Consider the following 17,534-nt stretch of genomic DNA (forward strand, 5'->3'; position numbering starts at 1 on the left):
AGTTGTTCCCCTGGTTAATTGTTCTCACGGTCAGGAAATTTCTCCTTAGTTCTAAGTTGCTTCTCTCCTTGATTAGTTTGCATCTATTGCTTCTTGTCCTCTGCCCTCAGGTGCTTTGGAGAATAGCTTGACTCCCTCTTCTTTGGGGCAGCCCCTGAGATATTGGAAGACAGTTATCATGTCTCCCCTACTCCTTCTTTTCCTTAAACTAGACATACCCAGTTCCTGCAACCATTCCTTGTATGTTTTAGCTTCCAGTCCCCTAATCCTCTTTGTTGCTCTTCTCTGTACTCTTTCTCAATTGCCAGGCAAGTAAAGGACACCCCCCCCATACACACACCTCATTCTGCCCCCCTTCCCTTTAGCTCTGACCTCTGAGTGCTGTGTAAAACCTAACCAGGCTGGTCAATTTTTTTTTTATTGAAAAGTTTTAATAAGTTTTACAATTGTATATCTTTCCCCTTCCCTCCCTCCCTCCCCAATCCCACATCCCCTCCTCCCTTCAACCTCCCAGAGCAAAATACAGGGTATAAACATTTAACAATCATACACAAAAATAAACTAACTAACTTTAGCATCGTACCTTCGCTTGTACTCTTAACTCCCCTTTTGTAAAGCTAACTTTAGATAAATTTGTAACATTCCTTGTTCATCCATTCATAAGCTAACTGAAACTTTTTAGTCCCATATTTATTTTGGATATAATCAATCCATCTTCTCCATTCCAACTTGTATTTCTCATCTGAATGGTCCTTGAGGTATGACGATATTTTAGCCAACTTTGTTAAATTTGTTACTTTTAATATCCATTCTTGAATAGTATGCAATTCTTCCTTCGTCCAATATTGCACCACCAACAATCTTGCTGCCGTTGTTAAATTCAGAATCAAATTAGTCTCTGTAACTGTACAATCTAGGTTGTGTGTGAAAATTCACACATCTATCGGGGACCTTCGTGCGCGTTGAGGCTTCTCCATAGCGGTTCCTGACTGGCGACTGCTCTTAGCAACCTGTGATACCCCCCCCTCCCAAACTGCATCAGTTACCAACTGTTCAGGCATCATCACCCCCCTCCCCACAAATCTGGACCCGCTCCTCATCCTCGTTCCATTCAGGAAGCTTTGTTTGGGATCTTCTTCCCACCTTCCAAATCCCGAGGCGTTTTGCTCCATTTTGCCTCTTGGCTTTTTCCTTCCATATATAGTGCGCTGCTCTCGGCTATTTTTAGCCCCCCTTGGGTGGTGTTTGTGTGAGTGTGTTGTGTGACCTCCCCCCTCCCCACACACACCCTCTACTCCCCCCCACCTCCTTTTTTTTTTTTTTTTGGCTAATTCTGGATCCTTTGTGCTACGTTCCAACAGAAGGATGAACTTCCTCGCCTCTCATGCGCGCATATCTCTTCTTTGGCAATGCCCACAAATGGACAGGTGGCAGAGATGAAGAGAGGAGCGGGGGGGGGGGGAACCCTCTCTTCCAAACCTCGCATCCCAACAACGGAGTCTGTCCAAGCGACAACAGCGACACTGTGAGAGGATTTAGCAGAGAGAGAGAGAGTCCAGAAGCGGCCTCTGAAAAGTTTGCAATTGAGCATTAATCCATGCACTGCCGAGATCCTAATTTTACAGGATCCCCTTCTGCACATAATTCCTGGCATCCTAATTTTACAGGATCCCCTTCTGCACATAATTCCTGGCTCCTCCAAAGTAGAACCATCAAAGTGCAGATAGAGCGAGATGGGGTGGTGGTGGTTAAAATGGCTAGTAGGACTCCCATAATCCCCCAAACCTGGAATCATTTAGAATACAGAATAACAGGGTTGGAAGGGACCTTGTAGGTCATCTAGTCCAACCCCCGCCCAAGCAGGAGACCCTACACCATTTCTGACAGATGGAAATCCAGTCTCTTCTTGAAAGCCTCCAGGGATGAAGCTCCCACAACTTTTGAAGGCAACTTCTGTTCCGTTGGTTGATTGTTCTCGCTGTCAGAAAATTCCTCCTTATTTCCAGGTTGAATCTCTTCTTGTTCAGTTTCCATCCATTTTTATGCCTTGTCTGGCCTTCGGGCGCTTTGGAGAATAGCTTGACCCCCTCCTCTCTGGGGCAGCCCCTCAAATACTGGAAGACTGCTCTCCTGCCTCCCCTGGTCCTTCTCATCACTAGACTAGCCAGGCCGAGTTCCTGCAACTGTTCTTTCTATGTTTTAGTCTCCAGTCCCCTCATCATCCTACTTTCTCTTCTCTGCACTCTTTCCATGTTCAAGATATTGTTGGCAGGCAAGACTGCCTTATCGGGGAATGTACAAAAGTTTAAAAATGGGGTTTGTGTGGAAATAGCAACGCAAAAGAACAGGGGGGCATGACAGGAGGTAGGTAGATTCAAAACTCATGTTAGAAAAAAGCCTTGGAACCAACTTCTACTAAAAGTAGCAGGTTGATCATCACCGAGTTTAAACGTCTGGCAAAAATTGAAAAATAGAAATGAGATAAAACAAATAAATGCATTTAGTTTCTCCTTAGGATTTCGCCTGTGTTGCTCCCTTCGTTTGGAGGCTGGCACGGGTACCACTGCCCTGGAGGTGGGGAGATGGGGGTGAGTCACTGGGGTGAAAAGGATGAGACCCGAAAAACAGGAGGAGCAGGGAAGGTGGAATTAGCGAGGAAGGGAAGGGGGAAAAAATCTTAGTCCTGGGATTGCCTTGGATTAGGGACGAGGGTTGGAGCACTGCCGGGGAAGGGCAGACGCTGCGCTGCCGAAAGCTTTTGAGGTCGGAGGAAGCCCCTTTGATGTGGTGGCTGAGAAAACAACAACAGGCAGCCTGGAAGTGGCGCACAAAGGCGAGGAGAGGATGTGGCAAAGGCAGCCACAACAGTGGTAGAAACACGGAGGTGGAAGTCAGGGTGATGCTTGAACAAGTTTGTGCACCTCTGTCGGGACAATCAGGAGAGGTGGGTCTGCCTGCCTGTCTCTCTCTCTTTCTCTCTTTCAATCTTTCTCTCCCTCTTGCTCTTTCTCTCTCTTTCCCTCTCTCTTTTTCTTTCTTTCTCTCTCCCCCTCTCTTTATTTCTCTTTCTCTCTCTCTTTCTCTCTCTTCTTTCTCTTTTTCTCTTTCTCCCCCCTCTCTTTCTCTCTCTTTCAATCTTTCTCTTCCCCTCCTCTCTCTTTCTCTCTTTCTCTCTCTCTCTCTTTCCCTCTCTCTTTTTCTTTCTTTCTCTTTCTTTCTCTCTCCCCCTCTCTTTATTTCTCTTTCTCTCTCATTCTCTATCTTTCTCTCTCTTCTTTCTCTTTTTCTCTTTCTCCCCCTCTCTCTTTCTCTCTCTTTCTCCCTCTCTCCCTCTCCCCCTCTCTCTCTTTTTCTTTCTCTCTCTCTCCCTCTTGCTCTCTCTCTCTCTTGCTCCCTCTCTTTCTCTTTCTCTTTTTCTTTCTCTCTCTCCACTCTCTTTATTTCTCTTTCTCTCTCGTTCTCTATCTCTTTCTCTCCCCCATCTTTCTCTCTCTTTCTCTCTTCTTTCTCTTTTTCTCTTCCCCCCTCTCTCTTTCTCTTTCTCCCTCTCTCTCTCCCTCTACCCCCTCCCTCTTTCTTTCTCTCTTTCTCTTTTTCTTTCTCTCTCTCTTTTTCTATTCCCCCTCTCTCTTTCTCTCTTCCTCTTTCTCTCTCTCCTTCTCTCCCTCCATTTTCTCTCTCTCTCTCTCCCTCTCTCTTTCTCCACATGCCCCAGCCCTTTATCCTCCCCCCCTCCTGCAATTTAGCATCAAAGGCTTTTCCCACTTCCTCCTCTGTCTTTTTCAGCCGCCCCCAGACCCTCCCCCCACACCTCTTAACAAGGGATTTGAGGTTTATTTATTTTTTCCCTTTTTCTTTTCTGGAAGCTCCAGTGGGACTTGCAAAGCACCGGCTGCAATATGCTTTCGCAGCAGCGCTACCCTTGATCTTAACCCAAAGGCTGAGAGCAGCTTCCCCAGCTTTCAAGCTGAGGCCTTTCCCCCCAACCGAATGTAGGGAGAGCACCGGCATTTGAACCTGCTCCTTTTTGGCTGCCTGGTGATTTTAAAATCTCCACCCTCGGCTCTTGGGGTACACCGGTCTTCTTCTGAGCCAGACAGATGTGAGACGGCCCCTCACCGTCCAGGATTTCGGAAGGAAAGCCGTGCGTGCTGGCGCATGAGAAGGGCTTCTCCCCTCCTTCCCACTGATAGATAAAAGCCACTCTAGGTTTCTGCTTTCCCAACGGTGACCAACAGCTCTGGCTGGCCAGGACCATTGGTGGTCCAGAAGGCAGGAGAAACCATCTCCTTCCTCCTCCCTCCCTCTCTCTCTCCCATCCCTCTTTCTTTCTCGCTTTCTCTTTTGATTTCTCTCTCTTTCTCTCTTTCCCCCTCTCTTTCTCTGTTTCTCTTCCTCTTTCTCTCTCTCCTTTTCTCTCTCCCATCCCTCTTTCTTTCTTGCTTTCTCTTTTTCTTTCACTCTCTCTTTCTTTCTCTTTTTCTCTTCCCGTCTCTCTTTCTCTCTTTCTCTTTCTCTTCCTCTCCTTCTTTCTCTCTCTCTCCCATCTCTCTTTCTTTCTCTTTCTCTTTTTCTTTCTCTCTCTTTTTCTTCCTCTTTTTCTCTTTCCCCCTCTCTTTCTCTTCCTCTCCTTCTCTTTCTCTCTCCCATCCCTCTTTCTTTCTCTCTTTCTCTTTCTCTCTCTCTCTCTTTCTCTTTTTTCTCTTTCCCCCTCTCTTTCTCTTTCTCTTCCTCTTTCTCTCTCTCCTTTTCTCTCTCTCTCTCTCCCATCCCTCTTTCTTTCTCTCTTTCTCTTTTTCTTTCACTCTCTCTTTTTCTCTTCCCCTCTCTCTTTCTCTCTTTCTCTTTCTCTTTGTCTTCCTCTCCTTCTCCCTCTCCCTCTCTCTCTCTATCCCTCTCTCTCCCCGTTGATTTCCTCGCAGCGATGTGGCTGTTACGTCGCTTCTCCTGTTTGCTCTCTTTAAAAAAACTGCACAAAAAGGTTTACATTGGAACCGCGCATGTTTTCATAATCCGGCAATGTTTGTGATCTGAGGGCCATCAACCACTCAAGAGTGCAGCACATAAATTTGGCGAGATAAACAAACAGAGAAAAGAGACAGCCGAAAGAAGGCCACTTCAATCCTAGGAAGCTACGGCAGATGTTATGCCCCAGCCTTCTCAAAGCCAGCAGCCTTTTTTAATTCTGTTTGGACTTTGGAATAGAATATAGAATAATGGCGTTGGAAGGGACCTTGGAGGTCTTCTAGCCCAACCCCCTGCTTAGGCAGGAGACCCTGCACTACTTCAGACAAAGGGTTGTCCAATCTCTTCCTTAAAAACTTCCAGTGTTGGAGCATCCACAACTTCTGGAGGCACTGATTAATTGTTCTCACTGTCAGGAAATTTCTCCTCAGTTTCCACCCGTTGCTTCTTGTCCTGCCCTCAGGTGCTTTGGAGAGTAGCTTGACTCCCTCTTCTTTGGGGCAGCCCTTGAGATACTGGAAGACTGCTATCATGTCTCCCCTAGTCCTTCTTTTCATTCAACTAGACATACCCCAGTTCCTGCAACCGTTCTTCATATGTTTTAGCCTCCAGTCTTCTGATCATCTGTGTTGCTCTTCTCTTCACTCTTTCCAGAGTCTCAGCATCTTTTTTTACATCGTGGCAACCAAAACTGAATGAATAGATAGATAGATAGATAGATAGATAGATAGATAGATAGATAGATAGATAGATAGATAGATAGATAGAGGTATAGGTATAGGTATAGGTATAGGTGATATAGATATAGATATAGATTAGATCAGGGGTGAAATCCAGCAGGTTCTGACAGGTTCTGGAGAACCGGTAGCAGAAATTTTGAGTAGTTCGGAGAACCAGCAAATGCGACCTCTGGCTGGCTCCAGAGTGGGGTGGGAATGGAGATTTTGCAGTATCCTTCCCCTGCCATGCCCACCGAGCCTGTATGCATGCATGCATGTATGTATGTATACACACACACACACACACACACACACACACACACACACACTCACACATATACTGAATGCATATACACTATATTGCCAAAAGTATTCGCTCACCCATCCAAAATAATCAGAATCAGGTGTTCCAATCACTTCCACCGCCACAGGTGTCTAAAATCAAGTCCCTAGGCATGCAGACTGTTTTTACAAACATTGGTGAAAGGATGGGTGGCTCTCAGGAGCTCAGTGAATTCCTGCGTGGAACTGTGATAGGATGCCACCTGGGCAACAGATCCAGTCGTGAGATTCCCTCGCTCCTAAATATCCCAGGGTCAACTGTCAGATGTATTATAAGAACATGGAAGTGTTTGGGAACGACAGTGACTCGGCCACGAAGCGGTAGGCCACGCAAACTCATCCAACATCAGTGTGTGACCTCACAAATGCGCTTCTGGAAGAATGGTCAAAAAATCCCCATCAACACACTCCTGAACCTTGTGGACAGCCTTCCCAGAAGAGTTGAAGCTGTTATAGCTGCAAAGGGTGGACCGATGTCATATTGAACCCCATGGATTAGGAATGGGAGGTCACTTACAGTAAGTTCATATGCGAGGAAAGGCAGGTGAGCGAATACTAGTGTATAGTGTAATCCATTTTTGGGCTGTTTTTCAGGCCGAAAAACAGCCTGAAAATGCCCCCAAAACAGCCTGAAAAACAGCCTGAAAATGGCCCAAAAAACAACCCGAAAACAGCCCCAAAACGGCCTGAAAAACAGCCCGAAAATGGCCCCAAAAACCAGCCCCAAAACAGTCTGAAAACGGCCCGAAAAGCAGCCTGAATATGGCCCCAAATCAGCCTAAAAACAGCCCAAAAAACAGCCTGAAAAACAGCTAAAAAACAGGCATGCACGCCCTGGCCAGCTGGTCTTTGGGTTTCTCCTGCTCCGTCGTGCACAAAGACACATGCACCTGCTGGAAACCTGAAGATGTCTAACTGGTCTTAGGGTTTACGATGCTGCGGCGCGCGCATATGCACACGCATTCAGGTTTGGGCGCTGGGTGCCGAAAAGGTTTGCCATCACTGATATTGTGAAATGTTCTCTGTAGGATCGGCATTGCTTGCCTCCTGTAAGTGCTCAGCTGCCTCTTCTCCAAGCTGGATGTAATTGAGACGGTCCCTGGGTGTCCTTTGACTGCTCCCCGGGGCCTCGCAATCAGCGGGATATTGCCTCTCCAACAGGGAGAGTCAGTCCATCAGCTGCTTGGCTGATTAGCGGAGCCTCCCTTTTATCTCTGGGATCGTGCGTTTGGAAGCATCTGTGAGGCCGACGATCGAGTCCCAGGTAGAGCGCGTGAGATGGCGTTGGGAGATTGGAGTCCCTTCTCTGCACTCCAGCTGCCTTCGCTTACTCTTCTCTCAAGGGCAGAATGGGAATAATCTTAATAACCCGGCTTTTGGGGCTTTCCAGTCTCGTATCCATACTACCCTGTCTGCCAGCCTTTCGGGAGTTGGTTCTGACAACCAATAAGATAAAGGTTCCCCTCGCACATCTGTGCCAGCCGTTCCCGACTCTAGGGGGCGCTGCTCATCTCCGTTTCAAAGCCCAAGAGCCAGTGCTGTCCGAAGACGTCTCCGTGGTCATGTGGCCAGCATGACTCAATGCTGAAGGCGCATGGAACATTGTTACCTTCCCACCAAAGATGGTTCCTATTTTTTCTACTTGCATTTTTACGTTGTTTCGAACTGCTAGGTTGGCTGAAGCTGGGACAAGTAACGGGAGCTCACTCCGTTACGCGGCGCTAGGGATTCGAACCGCCAAACTCCCGACCTTTCCGATCAACAAGCTCAGCATCTTAGCCCCTGAGCCACCACGTCTCTTGTTGGGAGAATGTTGATGATACATTCAATTGAATTTATCTCTGAACATTAGAGGCCCTTCACTTGGTCAACACTACCCAAAAGTTGACTGTCAGAATAGGAGAGGATCTTAGTGGGCAGTATCAATTAATTAATTAATCAGAACAGAGCTGAAAGGGACCTTGGAGGTCTTCTACTCCAGCCCCCTGCTGAAGCAGGAGACCCTCTACCGTTTCAGACAGGTGGCTGTCTAGTCTCTTCTTAAAAACTTCCAGTGTTGGAGCATTCACAATTTCTGGAGGCAAGTTGTTCCACTGATTAATTGTTCTCACTGTCAGGAAATTTCTCCTCAGTTCTAAGTTGCTTCTCTCCTTGATTAGTTTCCACCCATTGCTCCTTGTCCTGCCCTCTGATGCTTTGGAAAATAAGTTGACCCCCTCCTCTTTGTGGCAGCCCCTCAAATACTGGAAGACTGCTATCCTGTCACCCCTGGTCCTTCTTTTCTCTAGACTGGCCAAACCCAGTTCCTGCCACCGTTCTTGGTATGTTCTAGCCTCCAGTCCCCTAATCCTCTTTGTTGCTCTTCTCTGCACTCTTTCTAGAGTCTCAACGTCTTTTTACAAAAAACTGGAGTGTTGTCCTACCAAGTGGCATTGATACTTTACGTGACCTTAATTCGATCCCTCTGTTTACGTAGCCGAGGTTTGTATTAGCTTTTTTTTTTTTTTGGCTAGTGCCAAAAATCTTACCCAAAAAACATCAAAAACTGTATTGAAAACATTATCAAAAAGGTTATCTGGGTGTGGATAAGGCATCCCAAGTCGTTGGCAGCAAATGAAGGAGGGAAAGTCATTACCCATGTTTTTATACACCACAACTTAACAGAATAACAGAGCTGGAAGGGACCTTGGAGGTCTTCTAGTCCAGCCCCCTGCCCCAGCAGGAAACCTTACACCACTTCAGACAAAGGATTATCCAACATCTTCTTAAAGACTTCCAGTGTTGGGGCATTCACAACTTCTGGAGGCAAGTTTTTCCACTGATTAATTGTTCTCGCTGCCAGGAAAGTTCTCCTTAGTTCTAAGTTGCTTCTCTCCTTCATTAGCTTCCACCCATTGCTTCTTGTCCTGCCCTCAGGTGCTTTGGAGAATAGCTTTAGGAGAATTTCTCCTTAATTCTAAGTATTTTATGCGGCTTTTTTTATTTAGGGAAATCTTATTGTTCTTTCCAAGCTGACATTCGGTTTGTTGTCATTTTCCAAACGCACAAGTTCCATTTAGACAACTCCATTAATAACCATGGGTAGACTTGCCCAGATTCAGAATGCATCTGGGACAACAAATTAAACAACTTAATTGTGAACAGAATGACGAATATGTGTTTGTATACAGGCTTCTTCACCCACGCTCATTCGCACCGTCAATCAAAATGTCTTTCTAGCTACTTTGTCAAAAACGTCCGTATTTTTTCCTATGGTTTCTTCTGCCCTCCTCCTCCTTTTCTTTCTGTCCCCATCTCACTGCTTTTTTGGGGGAGTGAACGGAGTCTCTTCAGTGCCAGTCTCCCCCCACGCAGGCAGGGTAGCCCCTGGTGCCTTTGGCATATTGGTACCGACCTCACTTCCAGGAAAATGACTTTTTCCTTCATCTTAGGCCAAGGCAAGAGCGCGGAGGCATTTACGAAACTTTGTTTAATGTACTGAAAAGCCATCGGCTAGAACATTTAGGAAATTGATTTTCCTGGCATTGATGAACTCTTTTTCTTTTACCCCAGTATTAATTACTTTTTTTATTTAAAAAAAAAACAAATTAATTTAAGTGTCATAAAAACCAAACAAGTGAGCCAAACATCAGCCGGTCGTGTTTTGCTCGTTCCGCCCCCACCCTCAATTCCCCACCATCTCGCCCGGCTGCAGTTGGCAACGCGGAAAGCAAGGCAGGAATGAGATCAGGGGTTCTCAGTGCTACCGGTTCATATCGGCTCGTACGAACCGGTTGTAAAACAAAAAATGAAACTGGCGAACCGGTTTTTCCGACAATCAGCTGTGATGCGCTATTTATATTAGCTAAACCAGCAGGATGTTCTGCTTTCTGGCGAATCCTAAATCGCGTGGCACAGAGAATTCTCCCCCTCGCTGTTCTACTTACATTACCTTTTGGGCCCTCTGCGCATGCGCGGGAGGTCTTGCGCACGCAGGCACGCTCACAATGTGATCGAACAGAAAGCAAAGGTAAGTGGATTTCACTCCAGAATAAGATGCGCCATCGAGCGTCGCATTTTCTTTTCTTTCTTTTTTTTTGAAAAGTTTTTTAATTTTTTGTTCTCTATATACAATTATAGGTATACATTCACATAGTTATTATTATTTTTTACATTTCTCGTATTTATACATTTGTCATTCCATTTACAGGGTTATAACATACCATTTGGTTTGCTTTGTTTACCAACCCTCACCTGTTTTGACACCACTTTCTTTTCCCCCTCCCTCCTTCCCTTCTCTACTTTCTTCCTTCCTCTCTCCTTTCCCTTCCTTCTCCCCTTACCTGCCCCTACTCCTCTCTCCCTCTTCCCCTTCCCACCCTCTCTCCTTCTCTCATTCTCCCTTCCATCCTCCTCTCCTCTATCTTCCTTCCCTCCTCTTCATCTCATCTCCTCCTTTCTTTTTCTATTGTTTGTAGGTGTCTCTTCCGGCTCTTAATTTTTATTTTCTTGGGGTGGTATTTCCACAGACCCAAAAATAGTTGAATATCATTTCTTGTTCCCTTTCCTTCCCAAATCTATCCTAATTATGTTTTTTTTCCCCTTTGTATCTTACTTTTGAATATATACTTATATATTATTATTTTCTTCCCTATTTCCCCCCCTCTTCCCCCCCTTTCTAGCTAATGGCGTATCACCTGGGTTCCATAACTTCCCCTTATTTTCTTTTCTGTATGTCTTCCTCTAACTATTCATAAAATCTTCCCCATGTCTTGAAGTACACCTCTTTATCCTTTATTGTCAAAGTCAACTTGTCCATCTCTGCGCAGTCTAGATTTTTTTTAAATTATTATCTCCTCCTCTGTCGGTATCTTACTTAATTTCCGAGTGACGCATTTTATGTCTTTCTGTCACTTACTCCAGGGGAGACATCCTCTCTGCGAGATTACGCCGCTAACACCATGAGAGAATTCTTAGGCATGTTCGGCTACGACGACCAGAACATGCGGGACGAGCTGGCTCGCAAGATTAGCTTTGAGAAGCTGAATGCGCCTACCTCAGAGAACAACCCAGGCACCGTGGCGGGAGAAGACCCCGTGAGCAAAAGAGCCCGTTTTTCCAAATACGAGGAGTACATCCGCAAGTTGAAGGCTGGGGAGCAGGTCCCGTGGCCCATTCATCCCCTGAAGACCGAAGAGCTGACCAGTAAGCTGGTCAAAGAGGGGCCCATAGGCTTGGGGCAAGTCATCCGGTTGCCAGCTCCCGAACCGTCACTCCTGCCCGAGACGAAAGCCACCATTTTGCCTCTGCCTTCGTCCAGCAGCTCCCAGATGCAAGGGCTGATGTCGCGGGCCTCCAAGTACGATTTCTTCATCCAGAAGCTCAAGACCGGGGAGACGCTGCGGCCACAGAACGGCAACACCTACAAGAAGACGTCCAAGTACGACTTGGACAACGTCAAATATTTGCACCTCGTCAAGCCCGGAGAAGGCAGCCCGGATATGGGAGGAGCCATCGCCTTCAAGACTAGCAGAGTTGGCCGCCCGTCCAAGTACGACGTCAGGAACATCCAGAAGGTGACGCCGGTCAAAGCGCCGGCCCCTAGCCTGGGTCCCAACCCTCTCGCCAGCACTCCCAGCAGCACCCCGGTCGCTGGCCCTGAGCAACCCGTCTCTCTGCCCTTCAGCACTCCAGAATACCTTAAGTCCACTTTCTCCAAGACGGATTCCATCACCACCGGAACAGTTTCCACTGTTAAGTAAGTCTACCGCCGGTTAATGGGGAAGACACGGGGAAGATCAAGGCTGCCGGGCTGCAGCTTTTCTCCAACATGGCCCCCTCTCTGCGGGGGCAGAGCTGAGAAAGACCATGTTGTCTGAGTGATTGCAGTCCTCGGCACATCTGCAGGTTGCCAAGCTGGGGTCGAGAGCAGAGGTGGGATCCTACCGGTTAAACAACTGGTTTGCTGAATGCATGCGCTCCGCACCGCTCTCGCATGCCTCTGACGTGCCTGATGCGCGCTGCATGCGTGCACGCAGTTCACAAGAAAACAGTTGAGGTGTGGCAATCCACTCTGCCACGCCTATCAGCTGGACTTCAAAAGAGGGAATATAGGTGAGTTTAGCGCAGGGGCGGGCCCAGCTGAAAGTCGGAGCAGACCGGTTTGCTCCCAGCTGATAGTCGGAGCAAACCAGTTCGCTCTCAGCTGATAGTTGGAGTGAACCGGTTCGCTCCCAACTGACAGTAGGAGCTACCTGTTCGCCCGAACCGGTCCGAACTGGTAGAATCCCACCCCTGGTCAAGACCCCTGGTAGAATCCCACCCCTGGTCAAGACCCTATGGATGTACTCTAGGAAAGCTTTCTGTGTCCTCCTTTGACTCCGAAGGGCGACAGGGAAGACGGCGGGCGTAGAACAGGTTGAAAGGTAGATGAAATAACTTCATGGGTGAGAAGGCGCAGGTGCTGGGATCAGAGGTCTCCAACCTTAGCCACTTTAAGCCTGGCGGACTTCAACTCCCAGAATTCCCCAGCCAGCAAAGAATTCTGGGAGTTGAAATCCTCCAGGCTTAAAGTGGCCAAGGTTGGAGACCCCCTGCGCTAGGAAAAAGCTCTGGGATCAAATACGATGTGACACTTAAGGCTGGAAATCCTGGATTTACGACCACAGCTGAGCCCCAAAATTCCCGCTGTTAAGTGAGACATTTGTTAAGTGAGGTCTGCCACTGTTGTTAAGCGAATCACTGCAGTTGAAAAGTTAGTTAACCCAGTTGTTAAGTGAGCCTCCCTTCCCCCATCAACTTTGCTTGTCAGAAGGTCACCAGAGGGAATCACGTGGCCGTCATAAATGTGAGTCAGCCGCAGGCAGAAATGTTGGGCTCAACTTTGGTCGTAAATCCAGGACTACTTCTATTCCTGCGGCTGCAGGTAGTCCTTGACTTACAACATTTCATTTAGTGACTGTTCGGAATTACAGCAGCACTGAAAAAAGATTTATGAGCTTTTTCACACTTAATGACCATCCCAGCATCCCCATGGTCACGTGATCAGGATTCAGACGTTTGGCAACCGAATCCTATTTATGATGGTTACAGCGTCCTGGGGTCGCACAATCCCTTTTGGCGACCTTCTTAACAAGCAAAGTCAGTGGGGAAGCCTGATTCACTTAACGTCCATGTTACCAACATAAGAACTGCAGTGATTTGCTTAACAACGGCGCCCGGAAAGGTCATAAAGTGGCACGAAATTCACTGGATGTCTTGTCTCGCTTAGCAACTGAAAGTTTTGGGGCTCAGTTTTGGCCGTAAGCCGAGGACTACCTGCATTAGTGACCGATAGGGATAAAAACGGGGCGAGGGGACCGAGACAAAAGGGTATTTCGTAGTTTCTCTTTGGCTACAACAAGTAGCAAAATGTGAGCCTTTGGGCCTGATCCGGCCCGGATCTTCTGAGGATCTTACACCAAGTTGGATGGTCTGAGGTAAATCACCAAGGCTTTCTTATTTTGGCGGGAAATCTCCTACAAATGGGAATTGCGGTAGTTGAGTTCCTGCAAAAGAACTTGATGGACCTTTTCAGCTGAGGTCCCTGCTTCTGACTTCTTTGGGCTCAGTCGATACAGCGGATCCTCGACTTACAACAGTTCTGTTTAGTGACCGTTCAGAATCAGGCTCAGAATCGAGCTGGGAGGGACCTTGGAGGTCTTCTAGTCCAACCCCCTACTCAAGCAGGAGACCCGGTATTCCGTTTCAGACAAGTGGCTGTTCAAAGCCGCCACGGGCCCAGAAAACCTGACTTTACGACCGTTTTTCAGTGTTACGGCCTCCGTAGCGTCCCCCAGGATCGTGGGATCGAAATTCAGATGCTTGGGCAACTGGCTCCTATTTATGACCGTTGCTGTGCCCTGGGGTCACACGATCCCCTTTTGCGACCTTCAGACAAGCAAATTCAGAGGGGGGGGGAGCCAGATTCACTTAACAACAGGGTTGCTAAACTTATCCACTGCAGCGATTCACTTAACAACTGTGGCAAGGAAGGTGGTAAAATGGGGTAAAGCTCACTTAGTAAACGTCTCCTTTCACCACAGGAATTTGGGGGGGTCCATTGTGGTTGTAGGTCAAGGACCACCTGTACGCAGGGATTGATCCACCCCACCCCACCCAAGCCCCTGTTTTGCCCTGGGTACAGTGGCTGGATAGCAATAGCCCTTAGACTTATATGCCGCTTTGCAGTGCTGCACAGCCCTCTCTAAGCGGTTTAAAGAGTCAGCCTCTTGCCCCCAATAATCTGGGTCCTCATTTTACTGACCTCGGAAGGATGGAAAGTTGAGTCAACCTTGAGCTGGTCAGGATTGAACTCCTGGCTGTGGGCTGAGTTTGTCTGCAATACTGCATTCTAAACACAAAAAAGGAAGGAAGGAAGGAAGGAAGGAAGGAAGGAAGGAAGGAAGGAAGGAAGGAAGGAAGGAAGGAAGGAAGGAAGGAAGGAAGGAAGAATAGCACTTAGACTTGTATACCACTTCACATGGCTTTGCAGCCCTCTCTAAGCGGTTTTACAGAGTCAGCCTCTTGCCCCCAACAATCTAGGTCCTCATTTGACCCACCTCGGAAGGACGGAAGGCTGAGTCAACCTTGAGACGGTTAGGATTGAACTGCTGGCAGTGGATTAAATTGTTGGAAGTTGGCAGAATTAGCTTGCAATATTGCATTATAATAGGAAGGAAGGGAGGAAGAGAAGGAAGGAAGGAAGGAAGGAAGGAAGGAAGGAAGGAAGGAAGGAAGGAAGGAAGGAAGAGCACTTAGACTTTACAGTGCTTTGCAGCCCTCTCTAAGCAGTTTACAGAGTCAGCATGTTGCCCCCAACAATCTAGGTCCTCATTTTACCCACCTCAGAAGGACGGAACCTTGAGATGGTTAGGATTGAACTGCTGGCAGTGGGCAGAATTAGCCTGCAATACTACATTCTAACCACTGGGAGGGAGGGAGGGAGGGAGGGAGGGAGGGAGGGAGGGAGGGAGGGAGGAAGGAAGGAAGGAAGGAAGGAAGGAAGGAAGGAAGGAAGGGCACATAGACTTAGATACCGCTTCACGGTGCTTTTACAGCCCTCTCGAGGCAAGTTGACAGAGTCAGCATCTCTTGCCCCCAACAATCTGGGTCCTCATTTTACCCGCCTCGGAAGGACGGAAGGCTGAGTCAACCTTGAGCCTGGTGAGATTTGAATGGCTGAATTGCAGGCAGCCGGCAGTCAGCAGAAGCAGCCTGCAGTACTGCCCTCTAGCCACTGCGCCACCATGGATCACGGTTCCCATTGCCGTGCAAAGCGATCCCAGTCACGTACGATAACCACGGTTCTTGTTGCATGGTTTCGTTTGTTTCTCCGAGAGTCCATACTTTGAGGGGTGGGGAACCCGAGGGAGAAGACCCCAAATAATGAAAACTGAAGCTTAAGCAAAGCCCAAGAAAAGACCCGCGCAGGAGGCATTTCCGCCCCAGAGCAGGTGCCTGCTCTCCCTGGCGTGGCTCTTCCAGATTCTCCGTCCCCGTATTTCTTGGTGGGCTGGAGTTGGGCTTGGCTGTAATCCAGGCCACGGAGAGAGAGGCCTTCCACCGCAAAACCAGCTGTGAGGCACCCGGACCTTTTAAATCACCCGTCTCAGACAAGGGCATGGCAAGGGCAGCCAGATGTGAGCCGTCAGTCTCTGGAAATGCTTAGTTCCAGGAGTCTCTCTCATTTGGTATAACTTATCTCTTTTCTTTCCTTCCCTTCTGTTTATTCTCTTCTCTTCCTCTCCTTCTTCTCTCTCCCCTCCTCTCCCCTTTCCTCCCCTCTTTCTTCTCTTCTTCCCTTCTCCTCCCTTCCCTTTTCCCTTCTCTTCCTCTCCTCCTCCTCTCTTCCTCCTCCTCCTCCTCTTTCTCTTCTTCCCTTCTCTTCCTCTCCTCCTCCTCCTCTCTTCCTCCTCCCCTTTCTCTTCTTCCCTTCTCTTCCTTTCCCTTTTCTCTTCCCTTCCTCTTCTATTCTCTCTTTTCTTCCCTTTTTCTTTCTTTCTCTCTCTTCCCTTTTCTTCTCCTTCTCTTTTCTTCTCTCTTTCTTATTTGTCCTCTTTCTCTTCTCTCTTCTCTTCCCTTCCTCTCCTCTTTCCTCTCCCCTCCCCTTCTCCTTTCCTCTCCTCTCCCTCTCCTCCTCCTCTTTTCCTCCTCCTTCTCTTCTTCCCTTCTCTTTTCTTCCCTTCCCTTTTCCCTTCGCTTTGCTTCACTTCCCTCTTCTCTTCCTCTCCTCCTCTCTTCCTCCTCCTCTTTCTCTTCTTGCCTTCCCTCTTCTCTTCCCTTTCTCTTTCTTTCTCTCTCTCTCTTTCTCACTTCCCTTTTTTCTTTCTCTTTTCTTCTCTCTTTTCTTTCCCCCCTTTCTCTTCCCTCCCCTCCTCCCTCTCTTTCTCACACACACAGAGTTTAAGTAAAACTTGAAGTCGGGGAGGTGGGGAAGTAGAGTGAAAGACCATCACCGTGATGTATGTGGGGAGCCTCGGTGTGGCTTCCCTCCAGGCCATACCTGCATACGAATCCTTGAAAGGACTAAGCCAAGCCTTTAAGGAGCGCTCTGTGTGCGACATTCCCTTCTGTTGTTTTCCTTGTGTTTTGCGCCCGGCAGCCAAGGAAGGCAGCATGTTAAAAAAGGGGGATGGAGAGGCGAAGGGAGAGGCCACAATCCTCCTTGGACTAAGTCAGTGTCAAGGGCCTGGCTAGGTGGCTCAGCGACTAAGACTCTGAGCTTGGCAATCGAAGAGGTCGGCAATTTCGGCGGTTCGAATCCCTAGTAGCATGAGCAGGGGATTGGACTAGATAACCTCCAAGGTCCCTTCCAACTCTGTTATTGTTTGTTTAAAAATAATAAAAGTGGAGAATTCCTAGTTTCCTTCACCTTGCAAATGGGGCCCTTTGGCATAGAGGAGGAGGAGGCCAAAGGACGGATGGCATCTCCAGCTTCCAAAAGCATCCAAGATCTTGGAAAATGTCCTTCCTCCTGCCTAACTCCCTGGAGAACTCCACCCAGGCGTTTGTGGCTCCAAATTTTCTTGGGTCACATGTGCAGGGTAAATTATAGTTTTATCAGCACGGGCCAAGCGACCTCCTTCGTCCATAAACAGGTAGAGCCGTCCTTTGGCGAACCAGGACGGGTGGGTGAACTTGGGCGAAATGCTCCTCGGCGAGCCGGAGACGAGGAAACCTATGTGCCCCTCTGGGCCACGTCTCTGCCCTTGGGGGAGTGGGGGTGGCGTGGGGGGGAGTGGTAGGGGGGGGGGCTTGATGCATCTCCTGATATCGCCTGGTCCTAACCATCTCTGCCCTGTGTGTGCTTCTCATTAGGAATGGATTAACCACTGACAAACCAGCTGTCACCGAAGAAGTAAATATTTACCAGAAATATATTGCCAGGTAGGCCGATGATGTCCCTTCCCTGCTCTGCCTTGGGGTGGAGGGAGAGGGTGGAAGGGGCCTAAGCCACCAGGCGGGGGCCCTGACTCTGCCCCCTTATCT

The 17,534-nt window shown here is 48.2% G+C and overlaps 1 protein-coding gene across 1 annotated transcript in view; it reads left to right on the top strand.

The window, feature by feature from the left end:
* Positions 1-17,534, top strand: part of CASZ1 (castor zinc finger 1) — a 146,779-nt gene that overhangs the window by 82,139 nt on the left and 47,106 nt on the right. Inside the window, exons 3-4 of the mRNA XM_087702568.1 lie at positions 10,929-11,763; positions 17,364-17,432. Coding sequence (XP_087558694.1) covers positions 10,929-11,763; positions 17,364-17,432 — 904 coding nt within the window. The remainder of the gene's footprint in view (positions 1-10,928; positions 11,764-17,363; positions 17,433-17,534) is intronic.

This window comes from Thamnophis sirtalis, unplaced genomic scaffold (assembly GCF_051295495.1).
Source record: "Thamnophis sirtalis isolate CommonGarterSnake01/CBP01778 unplaced genomic scaffold, rThaSir2_p1.2 scaffold_15, whole genome shotgun sequence".
NCBI classification, from domain to species: domain Eukaryota; kingdom Metazoa; phylum Chordata; class Lepidosauria; order Squamata; family Natricidae; genus Thamnophis; species Thamnophis sirtalis.